This window comes from Chiloscyllium plagiosum, chromosome 46, assembly GCF_004010195.1.
Source record: "Chiloscyllium plagiosum isolate BGI_BamShark_2017 chromosome 46, ASM401019v2, whole genome shotgun sequence".
NCBI classification, from domain to species: Eukaryota; Metazoa; Chordata; class Chondrichthyes; order Orectolobiformes; family Hemiscylliidae; genus Chiloscyllium; species Chiloscyllium plagiosum.
Genome location: NC_057755.1, coordinates 11,729,411 through 11,743,620, shown reverse-complemented (window position 1 = coordinate 11,743,620; position 14,210 = coordinate 11,729,411). Strand labels below are relative to the sequence as shown.

The 14,210-nt window shown below is 42.0% G+C and overlaps 1 protein-coding gene and 1 non-coding gene across 5 annotated transcripts in view; both read right to left on the bottom strand.

The window, feature by feature from the left end:
* The window catches only part of ccar1 (cell division cycle and apoptosis regulator 1), a 131,172-nt gene that overhangs the window by 79,539 nt on the left and 37,423 nt on the right, over positions 1–14,210 (bottom strand). For all 4 annotated transcript variants that reach the window (XM_043683131.1, XM_043683130.1, XM_043683132.1 and 1 more), the window contains exons 8-12: positions 12,285–12,462; positions 10,840–10,969; positions 10,033–10,194; positions 2,108–2,333; positions 554–667 (exon numbers count right to left, since the gene is read on the bottom strand). In XM_043683131.1, coding sequence (XP_043539066.1) covers positions 554–667; positions 2,108–2,333; positions 10,033–10,194; positions 10,840–10,969; positions 12,285–12,462 — 810 coding nt within the window. The remainder of the gene's footprint in view (positions 1–553; positions 668–2,107; positions 2,334–10,032; positions 10,195–10,839; positions 10,970–12,284; positions 12,463–14,210) is intronic.
* Positions 9,502–9,570, bottom strand: LOC122544146. The gene has a single exon (XR_006310277.1). It is a non-coding gene; the product is annotated as a small nucleolar RNA SNORD98 (small nucleolar RNA).

The following is a 14,210-nucleotide window of genomic DNA, read 5'->3' as shown; positions in this document are numbered from 1 at the left end:
AGAAAGCCGCCTATGGCAGAACAGAATGCCTGGACAAACTCTGTTACATTGTGAAAATCCATGACATCAAGTTAACTTGTTAATTCAAAACAGCAGCATTTGAAGGGGCATTATAACAAAAACCTATTCTTCAATGACACTTATGAATTTAAATTAAGATGTACCTCAGCAGTCCTGGGAACTCTAGCCCATGTAGAGCAGCAAGTCATTGAATATAAAACACTAAATTATGTTTTGTTATGGGCTACTTTTTTGATTTTCAGAGGCTCCTTTTTTCATTCTCATAAACTCCTGACTTTTATCTTGTAGATCAGGAATCAAGAGGTGAGTTAATTGCTTCTGGATTCTGAGCCTCTGACCTGCTTCCGTGCTCAGAAGACCACAAAAATTATCAAGCATGGAGCCAAGTCGCGGTGGATGAGGATGGTGTTATTATGCAGTATTGCATATTGTATTACCAATAACCCACCCCAGACAACGAAGGCACCTATATTATCAACTATGACTATACCACTGATTACATCACTAGTTCAGGGTTAAGTATACCACTAACCTTTATGAGTCGCGCAGGATGCTGGAATCCTTCCCGTATCTCCTGCGAGTCTTCAGCAAGAGCACATGATTTGTGGAAGAGTTCATCCATGCCAGGGCTTGCCAACAGCATGACCTAATGGAATCACACAGTAATTTCAACCAAGAGCAGAATTGTATAACAGACCTAAAATCAAACTGCCCAACAAGAAACCTATATTCTACTTCTGCTCCTTATAACTTAGATCTTACATGCAATTCTCTCCTGTAATGAAAGGCAGGATGTGCAGCATTTAATTTACACTGTTCATGCATAAATAGATCATGGAGGTCAAATTGTCTGGCCCATGTTTGTTTTCCTTCTCCAGAGAAGGCTCCTATCATGCCATTAACAAATCCTTTCAGGATAACCTTCTATGCCATAATCTCTCATGCTCTTAGCCTCCTTGAAATGCTATTTGTCACAAGTCATAAAGTATTATCTATTTCCTGGATAGAGTGTTTCGCCTGAATTCCACATTAAACTGCAACTTTAAACTATAATCTTAATGATGAATTTTAATGTTAAAATACTGGTTCTACCTCAACTCAGAATTACAGATCTATCACAACACTGAAGGAAATCATTCAATTGGGAATGGGTAGACTGAGGCCTAGGAGTCCAAATTCTAACAACATAGAGCCAATTCAGCTTCACTTGTCTCATCAAGTTCCCTACACAAAATGTGTGCAATTCAGCTTCCTGCAAAGCTGTACAGCTAACTGCAGCACTCTTCAAATGCAATCTGCTTCTGTTCTTGCCCATCCATCATAAAGTCTCTTTCAACTTGTCTTCAGTGACCCCGAACTGTCTTAAGTGACCCATTGATGACCTTGCAATCAGAATGCCAGCAAAGACTGTGCTGTAAGTATTGTTACAGATTTAAATTCAGACCAGTGAACGAGCTACTGGAGTCCGATACGAGGTTAAGGAGGCTCAGTCTTATCCATATCCCATTGCTGTCTGATGGAAATTGAAAAATGCTGCATCGCTGGATTAGGTAGTGTTTTTCTGAGAGTGGGCTGAGATGGAATAGACTGGGGATTCAAAATGTTTTCCAACATGAACAGCTCTCATAATAAGCATATCTCAGAAAGACAGAATCATCTTCAGCGGCAGGTAAATGAGATCAAATCTTTCTTTACACAAAAATACAATTTAATGATAAAAACTGAGTATTTCCTTCTTAAGAAATTCAGTATTCACAGAAAAATTGAAAGCAACTGAGAATGTTGTGAGAATCTAAAATATAAGCCTTTGCATTTTTAAGTAGGGATGTGACAATACGATGAGTTGCTCCTTCAGAGTACCAGCAAAGACAAATGGACGACTATCTGTGCTGTAACTATTCTTAGAGATTCGAATTCAGACCAGTGAACGAGCTACTGGCGTCTGGTATGAGGCTAAGGAGGCGTATTGTCACATTCCCACCTCAAGTGCAAAGGTATTTCTTTCAAGAAATTCAGTATTCACAGAAACATTGAAAGCAACTGAGAATGTTGTGAGAAACTAAAATGTACAATCGAATATATAAACCTTTGCACTGTACAGATGGTCTGCATCTGGTGGGTCAAGCATGGCTGCCATCTTCTCCAGGGGCTCCACCTCTTTATGAACAATATGAAAACTGCACTGATTTCCAAGTTGAAATGGTCTATTTAGAAGAAATGCATCGACCCACGTGAATTGCGTATCAAAGAAATCACTTGGGATGTACAGGTTCTGATATCGACGGCGAAGCTCCATCATGTCACAAGATGTGCTATATGTGATACAAAAATTATCTAATGAATGAAGGAACATAGACTTCAAGAAGTTTTCAGAATTTTAACAAGGCAGCCACATATCATGCTGTAGCCCAATTGCTTTTGGAGTATTCTAGTATCAAGAGCTGTCTATTCCTGCATCATAAAGCACCACCTGCAATCCCTCCATCAAGGAAGAACTTCTAGCCCTAGTTATAGCAGGCAGTTCCTATTGTTGTGACTTCTTTCAATTCCATGGTTGTGTCAGATTTTAACTAAAATAGTATGACTCCCTGGAAGACAAATCCCCAGCAAATTAGATCTGCAAAGGTAGGGAATGTATAGATCAAAATGAGACAGGCAACTAGAAGAACAATAAGAAACCAATAATATTTAAAAGCAACCAATCCTCAATGATTCAAAAAAATCACAGAATCCTAGTGTGGAAGCAGGCTGTTCGGCCTATTACGTCCACACCGACTCTCCAAAACACAGTCAAACCATATCCATCCCCCATACTATAACCCTGCATTTCCTGTGACTAATCCATCTAGTCTGCACATTCCTGGATACTGTAGGCAACTCAGCATGGCCAAACCACCTAACCAGCATATCTTTGGACTCTGGGTGGAAACTGGAGCACTCTCAGGAAACCCTTGGGGAGAATGTGCACACTCTACACAACAGTCACCCGAGGGATTGAGCCCAGGTGCTTAGTACTGTGAGGCAAGAGTGCTAACCACTGAACCACTGTGCCAATCCCAATTCATCTTAAGAACCCATCCAAAAGAAATAGTAAGCTGTTAAATCTGAACTTACATGCTCTACAAATTATACTCAATATTTAAATTTCTAATGTCCAAAATAGTCTGCCTGTAACAATCAACTGGTGCATATTTCACAGTGACTATGAATAGATTTATCAATAGATTTCCTTTTTAGTGTCCTCTAATAATTCACTTTTTTATTTCAAAGTCTTGGACGATCATGACATTCTGGACACTAACCATTACTTTTCTCTGGATCCTTCAAAGATTTGCCATTCTGAGCATGAGCACTCTCAGAATTTGTCAACATAGATAAAGCAATTTCTGAGTTTAAGTACAAGCTACCCCTCTTTCTGTTTTTCAAAGATTCTACAAGGCAAAGTTAGACAGTTAATTACTGCTCCTTTTTAGCTCATAAAAGAGACACTAACCACATCTGCAATTAACATCATCCTGTGCATTCATTCTTAATAGGCAAGCAGCAGCTTGGTTACAATGGCACTTTTTTTCTCTCAATGGACAAATTGAAGAGGATTTCTTTCATTTTACAGGTGATGTAAACCCAAGTGTCAGATGAATTTGAATTATTAGATTTCTCCTGATAGACTACTGTCCACTTCTATTGTTCCACATTTCTTAATCTCTATTTAAGAACCAAATTCAGTTGAACAACTATTTTGGGAATAACAAATGTTTTTATACAAAAACTGGAAAAAGTGTAAATTATGCACCTTTTAATATTTAAAGTAACTTTTGCTAGTTTATGAAAACATACAGTTATTAAATGGTGCATCATGTCTTTCAAGAAAAAATTAAATAGGCAGCCAGTTGGTCCCTTGTGCTGTTCTGCCAATGAGATTGTGGCGGATCTTTGACCTAATTCCACAAAACAGGATGGTTGCAGCAGATGGTTGGGCGGCATGGTGGCACAGTGGTTAGCACTGCTGGCTCACAGTGCCAGAGACTCGGGTTCAATTCCCGCCTCAGGCGACTGACTGTGTGGAGTTTGCACGTTCTCCCCGTGTCTGCGTGGGTTTCCTCCGGGTGCTCCGGTTTCCTCCCACAGTCCAAAGATGTGCAGGTCAGGTGAATTGGCCATGCTAAATTGCCTGTAGTGTTAGGTAAGGGGTAAATGTAGGGATATGGGTGGGCTGCGCTTCAGCGGGTCGGTGTGGACTTGTTGGGCCGAAGGGCCTGTTTCCACATTGTAATGTAATCTAATAAGCCTCTCATGGTCTCTCTGAAGAAGCAATTCATCTTGTGAGACCCAATTACTTGTTCCCGATACTTCAATTTCAGGGAACAATCCAAATTCTTTTCTGAATACCATGACTGAATTTGCCTCCACTAAGACAGGGAATTTCAGATTTTTTAAAATTAATTCACAGACAAGAAGAGTCACTCGTTAGGCCAGCATTTATTGCCCACCTAACTGTTAAAGAGTCAACCACATTTCAGTCACATGTAAGTCATACCAGGTAAGGATGGCAATTTCCTTCCCTAAAGGATATTAGTGATCTGGATAAGTTTTTCTGATAATCAACAATGGTCAGTCCTCAGCAAAGGGCTCACCTTCATTCCCCAACACCCACATGTGAACGAATTCCACTCATGTTATGATGTTATGCTCTTTTTCCACCACCTCCACATATCCGCATATTTCCTCGAGCAGGAATCCAACCCATCCTCTAACGTTCCCTTCTCCCGCCTCTGGCAAATCCCAGCCTCCTACCCTCCATCGACGACTTCATCTTAAACTGCCGCTACAACATCAATCACGTGGATCACTCCACCCCTGGCACTTATGCCAACCTCTCCTCATCGGAACGCGCAACCCTCCACTCCAACCCCAACCTCACTATTAAACCCACTGAGAAGGGGAGCGCAAACTGATCTCTACATCACTGAGGCCAGATGCCAACTCGCCAATACCACCTCCTACCATGTCCTCAATGATGACTTCACCTTGATCACCAAGCCAGTATCTCCCAGGCCATCACCACTTGGGACATCTCCCATCCACAACCTCTAATCTGATATTTCCCCAACCCTGCACCGCCCATTTCTATCTCCTACCCAAAATCCATAAACTCAATTGCCCCAGGTGACCACTGTCTTTTGTCTGCTCCTGACCCACTGTGCTCATCTCCTCCCACCTCGACTCTGTTCATTCCCTTTTGGTCCACCCACGCCCTCCATCTCTTGCAAAACTTTCAATTCTCCTGCCCCCAACACCTCACCTTCTCCATAAATGTACAGGCCTTTTACACCTGTATCCCCCACAGGGAGGGACTAAAAGCCCACCAATTCTTCATCTCCCAAAGGACCAACCAGTCCCATTCCACACACCCATTCACTTGGCAGAACTGGTCCTCACCCTCAACAATTTTTCCTTTGATTCCCCCTACGTCCTACAAAACAAAGGGATGGCCATGTGCACCCGCACAGGCCTAAGCTACACCTGGACGCTTTGTAGGATTTGAGGAACAGCTCCTCTTCCATAACTACACAGGCACCATCCCTCACCTCTTTCTCCGCTATATTGATGACTGAGTCATGCTGCCTTGTGCTCACAGGGAGTTTGAACAATTCACCAACACCTTTCACCCTGCCCTCAATTCCACCTGGATCATTTCTGACACCATCTTCCCCCTCCTGGATGTCTCCCTCTCCATCTCTGGAACTCACCACTGACATCTATTTCAAACGCATGGTCTCCCACACCTACCTCAACTACACCTTCTCTCACCCACTCTCCTGCAAAAATGCTACATCATACTCTCAATTCCTCCACCGCATCTGCTTCCAGGATGAGGCGTTTTACTCCAGAACATCGCAGATATCTACTTTAACTACCGCAGTTTCCCCTCAGTAAGTAAGGATGCCCTCAACTGCATCTCCTCCATTTCCCGCGCTTCTGCCCTCAAACCACCTCCCCACAACAATAATAAGCATAGAGACTCCCTAGTCCTCACGTAACGCCACACCAACCTGCAAATCCAATGCATCACCCTCTGACATTTCCGCCACCTACAATCAAACCCCAAAGATATTTCCTCCCGCAGCCCTGTCTGTTTTCCGCAGGGACCATTCATTCAAAGACTCCTTCGTCAACTCTAAACTCCCCACCAACTTCTCCACCACAGGTGGTACCTTTCTCTGTAACCACAAGAGGTGCAACATCTGCCCCTACATCTCTGTCCAAGTCTCCAGACAATCCCTCCTGATCTGGTAGAGATTCACCTGCCTTTCACCCAACCCGATGGATCAATTGCTCCCGATGTGGTCTCCTCTATATTGGGGAGACCAAATGCAGACTCTGCGACCAGTTCGCACATCATCTGCACGCATCAACCAACCTAAGTTTCTGGTTGCAACCACTTTAATTCCCCCCTCCCACTCCCCTGGTGACATATCCATCCTTGGTCTCCTCCACTGCCAGAGTGGTGGAACAATATCTGATATTTCGCCTGGGGAGCTTCCAGCCCAATGGCCTCAATGTTAACTTCACCAGCTTCAAATCTCCTCACCCCCAGCCTTATCTCATGTCCTGCCCTCCTCCTTGTCTCCCTGACCTGAACTAACCTGTCCAACTATCCGTTGCACCCTTCCCGCTAAACAATCACAATAATCTCCTACCTGCATCCATCTATTGCCATCCCACCTAACCTTCCCCCAGCCTCACCACCGCCCCCCCCCCACCCCATGTACTTCTGGTCTCCCTTGCCCCTTTCAGTCCTGACGAAGGGTTTCAACCCAAAACCTTGACATGCCTACTCCTCAGATGCTGTCTGACCTGCTGTGCTTTTCCAGCTTCACATCTACTGATATTAGACTCTCAATTCCAGATTTGTACTGAATTCAATTTCCACCAACTGCTGTGCTGGGATTCGAAGCCTGGTCACCAGAATATTGTCTGGGTCTCTGGATTAACAGTCCAACGACAATGCTAGTGGTTATAAGCAGTCGCTGCATGATAATATTTTTATTCATGTCCCTAATGGCATTTTTGCCAATTACCTTTAAGCAGTGTCCTCTGGTTTTCAATCCCTTCACAAATTGGAATAGCTTTGCTTTACCAATCGTCCAAACCCCAGTGATTTTGTACACCTCAATGAAACTGCCTCTCAGCTTTTTCTCCAAGGAGATCTGTAGTCCAAATGTTTCCAATTTAGCTACATAATTGAAGTTGCACATTCCTGGGACCATTCTCATCATTCTTTGTTGCACGTTACAATGACTTGATATCCTCCTGCAACATGGCACCCATAACTGTTTTGGTCATACCACAGATTTTTCATAACTTCACTGCTTTTGTAACTTTTGTGGATCAACCTGAGCTCTGTGGGGTCCCTACACATATCTTAAAAGCATAAAACACCATCTCTTGCCTAAGCATAAACCTCCAGCATTAGGTCTATAGTGATGACGTTATTCTTAGACAATTAGCAGGGTAGAAAGGCAGAAGATGATAAATGCATAATTAAGATGGTGAATTCCACAGCTCCAATGAAATAGATATATATTTTGCCTCATTCAGAGCTACACTGTTTGCCAAGAAGAATGGTGCTACCATCACTGAATCCCTCACTATTAACATCCAGGGATTACCACAAGGCACAAAACAGGAGTGTGATGAAATGCTCCCACTTATCTAGGTGAATGCAGCTCCAACAAAACTCAAGAAAGCTTGACACCATGAAGTACAAAGCAGCCCACTTAACTGGCACCACATCCACTCCCACCACCACCAATACTCAATAGCAGCAGTGTGCACTTCGCAAAAGATACACTATAGAAATTAAACAATCCTTGGACAGTGCCTTCCAAACCCACAATCACAACCATGTGAAAGGGCAAGAGCAGCAGGTATACAGGAATACCACCACCTTCACGCTTTCCTCGAAGCCACTCACCATCCTGATTTGGAAATATATCATCATTTCTTCACTGTCGCTGGACCAAAATCCTGGAATCCTGTCCTTAATGGCATTGTCTAACTACCTACAGCAAATGGACTGCAGTGTTTCAACACAACTGCTCACCACCATCTTCTCAGGTAGGGTTGAGCAAGAAATGCTTGCTAAACCAGGGACATCCATGACCCATGAGTGAATAAAGAAAAAAACAATAGATTCATAGATTCAAACAGCTCAGGAAAGCCCTTCAGCCCATCAAGTCTGGATTGACATAACTACCACTACAATTCCAATTTCCTGCACTTGTTCCATATCCTTGATTTTTTTTAATCCAAATATTTTTTAAAGATTTAAAGTTTCCAGTGTGCATTACCTCCCCAGGCAGTGCATTTCAGATTTCCACCACCCACAGTGAAAAAGCTTGGTGTGTTAATTAACCTATTCCAGTGATCTGCTGACTTCAGGAATCTGTGAATGATTACCTCAAGATTCCTCTGTTCCTCTAAGCTACCCAATGTCCTGCGATTTTTTTTAAACACTCTCTCATCTTGATTCTTTGTCCAAAGTGCACCATCTCGCATTTATCAGGATTAAATATCATCTGCCACTCTGACCGGCCTTTCTGTATCTTCCTGTAACCTTCAACCATCTTCTTCACTATTAACACACTTGTACGGCTTTTTCTTCCCCAGAACCAGACACAGCACTGTGCCATCTCTTGTTGGGCCTTCTACAAAAAACCTCTCCTGGATATATTTCAAAGAAATCCACCCCCTCTAAAGCCCTTTACATTATGACTACCTCAATTTACATTGGGAAAGTTGAAATCCCCTTACATAATTACCTGATTATTACTCTTACACACCTATGTGAATGGTCCACATATTTGCTCCTCGACTTCCCACTGACTCTTTGGGGCCTACAAAACACTCCCAGTAAAGTAGCTGCCCCCAAACGTTCATAAGTTCAACCTGCAAAGGCTTGTTAGAGGACCTTCTGAGATAACAGCTTTACATCTAAAATAATGTCTTCACTGGAGCACTACACCTAGTGCTCGTGGTATTGCATAACTTTTGTAGCTCAACCTGAGCTGTGTGGAATCATCTACACACATCTTAAAACATAGATCATTGACTACAATTCAAAATGTCTGACTGCAAGGCATTCCTGTGCTCAAATGGACATGCTGAGAGAATTCTTCTCGTCAACAGCAGCCAATCTACGTTAGACAATTTGACAGGACAGATGCAGTTGGCCCTGACTGGATAATGAGTTTCATGGGTAACAGTTTAAAACCTAGAAATATAGCAACTAGAATACGAATAAAAATAAGAGCCTCTGATTTCCTGGTTAGTGGGTGTTGAACTTGGACAGTGCAACTGTAATGGACAGAAGTGCTCAACTACCTCATGCTCATTATGTGATATAAACATAACAAATATCCTGAACGGATTGAAAAGCACACATCGGCCCAAAAACTCTCCATGGGCATTTTGAATGGGTTCAGTGATTTTTTTTCTCTCCACACTATCATTTCAGTAATGGAATAGGATTAAACATCATTACCCATAGGTGCTTTCCATGTATGACTAGTTAAAAATTAGATTGGAAAGGAATTTGAAATGAATTTTATTAATCATTCGTGAGTAACATTTCTGCTGACTGAAGTTGTCACCATCTGGTTAGAAGTGGCATGGGACAGGTTTATCACGAATTATTTCTATTTACATACTAAGGAAACATGCAAGCACACTTTTTAAGCATAGTGCCATAATTCTGTTGTATGCATGGGCACAATATTTAGCTGCATTGCACACACGAGAAAGACACAATTTAGAAAGAACGTAACTTTCGATGTTATGGAGGTCTACCTGCCACCTTTCTTATGCAAGTTAAGAATGGGCAAAACTCTATCAACATTTGTCACTTCAATAAAGGCAAAACCTCACTAAAACTTAGTCAATGTTTACTAAGCAGTGCCATGATCAGAAAAATAGTCATTAATAATATCTAATCAGTTGTATTCATACCAATCCAAAGAAAACTTGGAGAACTGAACTGTGTAACGAGGAACCACACGTCTCTGCCTTCTTGGTGACCTGTCCCTTTCTCGCCGTGGTGATCGCTCTCGGGACCGTTTACGTTGTGGTGACCGTTCACGTGAACGCCTCCTGTCTCGATCTCTTTCACGACTACAAAATAATTTAATTTGAAAACAAAAGATTTCATGATTCAAGCAGAATTGTAGCTCATCATTTGAGTTAAAAAAGTTGAAAGTTGCCTTGCAACCCTAAATGGCATCCAAATGTAAAGAAAACTTGTGTTTAAAACCTACAATAAAATGAAAAAATTCAAATGTTTTTCAAGTGCATTGACGATGTGCAAGAAATCTTGAGTCACAAATTGCAGAATGTGCTGTGGGGTTAAATACTGCTGTGCACAACGTATTATCGAATTCTCCATTCTTCTTCCCATAAGTGACCTGTTTAGTCTCCCAAATACAGGTACCAGCATCCCTATCCTAATTATCCAAATACCATTCGATGCCAGCAAATTGCTTCTCCATAGGGAGTATTACAGCAGAATTTGCTACAAATCCTGCACACAGGAGCTTGCCGTGATTGAAAATGGAATCCGAGGCTGTTTTCATCAATGTGCACAACTATAGCTCAAATTATTGACCCAACTGAGGTTGGTTAGCTCTAGAATGTTCTGTATCCAAAAATAATTTAACTAATTACCACATCATTCAAAAATAAATTAAGAGATCTAGGAAAGCTAGGGCGAAGTGTGACTTAATTGTGATTTTATTGCAAGCACTGAGTCATCTGCAGTACCTTCGATCATCTTTCCTTGTTAATGTTATTTCAAGTCTTTCATTCCGGGTCATGAATCTGGATGGTGGTTCAATCCTTCGAACAGCTTGTGGCTGTGGAATGACTCGTACAGGAGGTTGCAGCAACCCAGCTGTAACAGGAAAAGTGGCAAGGTTCAGAGCAATTGTCTTAAAATAAAATTAAATATCACTTCTTAAATGACTTGTGACCTGTGTTCTGGCAATGCTTGTTCTGCTCATGGTGTGAGATACCAGACCTAGGAACATGATTTTCACAATTTGAAGCAATCATCAAGCAGCAGCATTAACATAAGCAAGGCACTGTTAACAATTTTCAACAAGGTGAAAGCAATAAATCCTTCTTCTGGAATGTTCCAACTTGATTCTCCAAAATGCTCCCTCTTAGAAGCACTGCGAGAAGCAAACCTGCAGCCATAAACTGCATAATGAAGTGTTATCCAGTTCAAAACACTCAGAACCTTGTCAGTAGGTGCTCCTATATTTTACAGACACATTGGAATGCTCAATTTTAAAGACATGCTATTGCATTTTGTCAAATACATGAAGACAGGATTCCCAAAAGGGAATTCAAAGGGTGCTGGAAACTGGAAATATAAATTGAAAAATTGGAAAAATTAACAGGTCAGACAGCTTCTGCTGAGAGAGGAACAGAGTTAACATTAAAGGTCAATGAAACTTCTTTCCCACAGATACTGACCAATGTTTCAAGCATTTTCAGCTTTTGTTCAACATTGATTGTGACAAAGGTATGTCCTGATGGAAGATGGCTCTAGATCTTGATTGCTTAACATCAGCAACAAGCCGCACGTTAAAGCAAGTAAAAATGATACTTAATTGGAAAACTAATAACAGCGCCAGACACCCGGGTTCAATTCCCGCCTCGGGCAACTGTCTGTGTGGAGTTTGTACCCGGTGCTCCGGTTTCCTCCCACAGTCCAAAGATATGCAGGTTAGGTGAACTGGCCATGCTAAATTGCCCGTAGTGTTAGGTGAAGGGGAATGGCTCTGGGTGGGTTGCTCTTCGGAGGTTTGGTGTGGACTTGTTGGGCTGAAGGGCCTGTTTCCACACTGTAAGTAAGTTAATCTAATTTGTGCAAAGTAAAAAAAATTGTCTTGCACGAGATGTGCAGAAATATATTTTAAAAAAAAGAGGTCTGATAAGAAACAGTTGAGAACCAGATTTGTCAGGCGACTTGTGTGTAGACTAAAGTGCACTTTGTGGCTGTTTCAGGTTCCATTCATAATGATGTGAATAAAGATTTTGTAGGTGATTTATGTTTAAATTGTGAATACATGGTCCATATTTAATCTAAATTACATATTATATATCTATAATAGTTTATAATTGCACTGTATGGCTAGTGGGTGACATATATTTAATCTACAATGACTATGATTATGAATGCAGATCTTTTGGTGACTTACGTTTCTGCTGTGGTTGCTGGAGCAAAGGTTGAGGTTGTGCTGACAGCAAAGGAGTGAGAGGAGCAGCAGCCATAGATGCCTGCAAGAGAGACTGTGGCTGAGGTGGAACACCATACGGCTGCTGTGTGAGAGGCTGCATGACAGTTGGAGGCGTCTTGATTAGTGGTTGAGTCTGACTCTAGGAAGTTTTATACAAGAAAAATAATTGAGTGACTTGCCCTCAATCGAGGCAGAAGTGTCAAGCATGCATATTCACATATATACTCATACAAATTTCACATGTATGCATCTACAATTTTATACAAACACATACTGTGCAAACACACCTTTGACTCCTGATTAGGGCTAGTCTCCTCAATCCAGCTCCGTATAACCCGCATTAGTGGATGAATTCACTACTGAAAGCCCTCAAAAAGTCCAGGAAAATTAGAGATGCAGCTAGTAATCAGAGGAGCACCAAGAATCAGGAAGGTGAATGGTAGTGAATCAACCTTAACTCTTGGAGATTAAGGGGGGGTGGTGATACAGTGGTCAGGGGAGAGGGGCCATGTCAGACAGGGCAGAGTGGTGTGTCAGGTGAGGAGGGGCTGCGTCTGGCAAGGAGTAGAGAAAGCCCACGGTAACCAAGTGGAAACAGCTGTGGTGGGTCGGGATGAGTGATCGTGTTAGTCTGGAAAAACAACTTTAAGTCAATCAGCAAAGGAATATTAGCTAACTGCAATCAAGGAAAACCTGAAGCCATTCAGATAATGTACTTCTTGCATGAATGTAGTATGTCCTAATTAAGGCCACATAAGTAGGGGAAGAATTATGTAATGAAATCAGATAAGGACAGAATCAGAATGCTGGATACAGGAAGTTTGAACAAAGCAGTTTGAACAATAACCTGCCTCTACTCAACATAGCTGCTGCCTGACGAAAACCATCCCCTCAGAAACCCGTAAGCATTCCTACTAATTTCTCTTTTTGGTTCAAATTTTCAATCAGATTTATTTGTAGGGTCTGGATTTATCATGGCTCCTCACAGTTTATTGAGACTCATTTGCAATAACTAGACTCACATGCAGCAAATGTCACTCTGGGTATTACAAAACGTGAACTCACCTACGAAAACTTGCTTTTGGCAAAAGAATGCCTGGGCCATTTTTTAAAAAAATACAGCTGAAGGACCCAGCTATTTAAAGGAAACAGTGCGGCTGTGCTGCGGAAACTGAAGGTTAACAGAAGGTTTATAAATGTGGAACTGGGAAGCAGTCAGGTTGTTGGCAGTAGGGACAAAGGCTCCATGCTGAACAAGAACTGAAGTTGGCTATGGGCAATTAGCCCTGGAAACATCAGGGCAGCTGGGACTTTTAACCCGCCCTGAAAATCCTTGATGTTTCAGTGTAGCTGCAGGTGAGGGTGAAAGAAGCCCATAAGTTGTATTTGCTTGGTGCAGCTGAGAAATATTGCAGTTAAGAAAAGCCCCATGGGTGTTGTCAGTTGAGTGAAGCGAGCTGACTACCCAAGAGTAGATGCTCAAGTTCAGTCCTGGGAATCCAGTCCAAACTTAGCTACCTGAGCAACAGACTTGTGCATCATGGAGGGAGTCCATGACGGTGTGACTTTTGAGGAAGTTCTAAAGGAAGGAGTTATAAAAATGAGAATGAGAAACACCATTTTAATGAATTCAGTCATTATAGTAGGGAGGGGGTTTGCACAGGAATCTGTGGGGTCTTCCCTGACCATTTTATTATTTGATGAGTTCTATTAAATATTTAACTGCAGTTCATGTCATGTTAATTCTAGATTGTTATGAAGTTGAAGGTGTACTGTACGTTTGAGAGAGAGCGAAAGCTGTTTAGTACTGAGAGCTTGCAGGCATCTGAAATGTGACTGACTAGCAGCTTCAGAGTATACTGGAAAATTGAAGACGTAACATTTGGC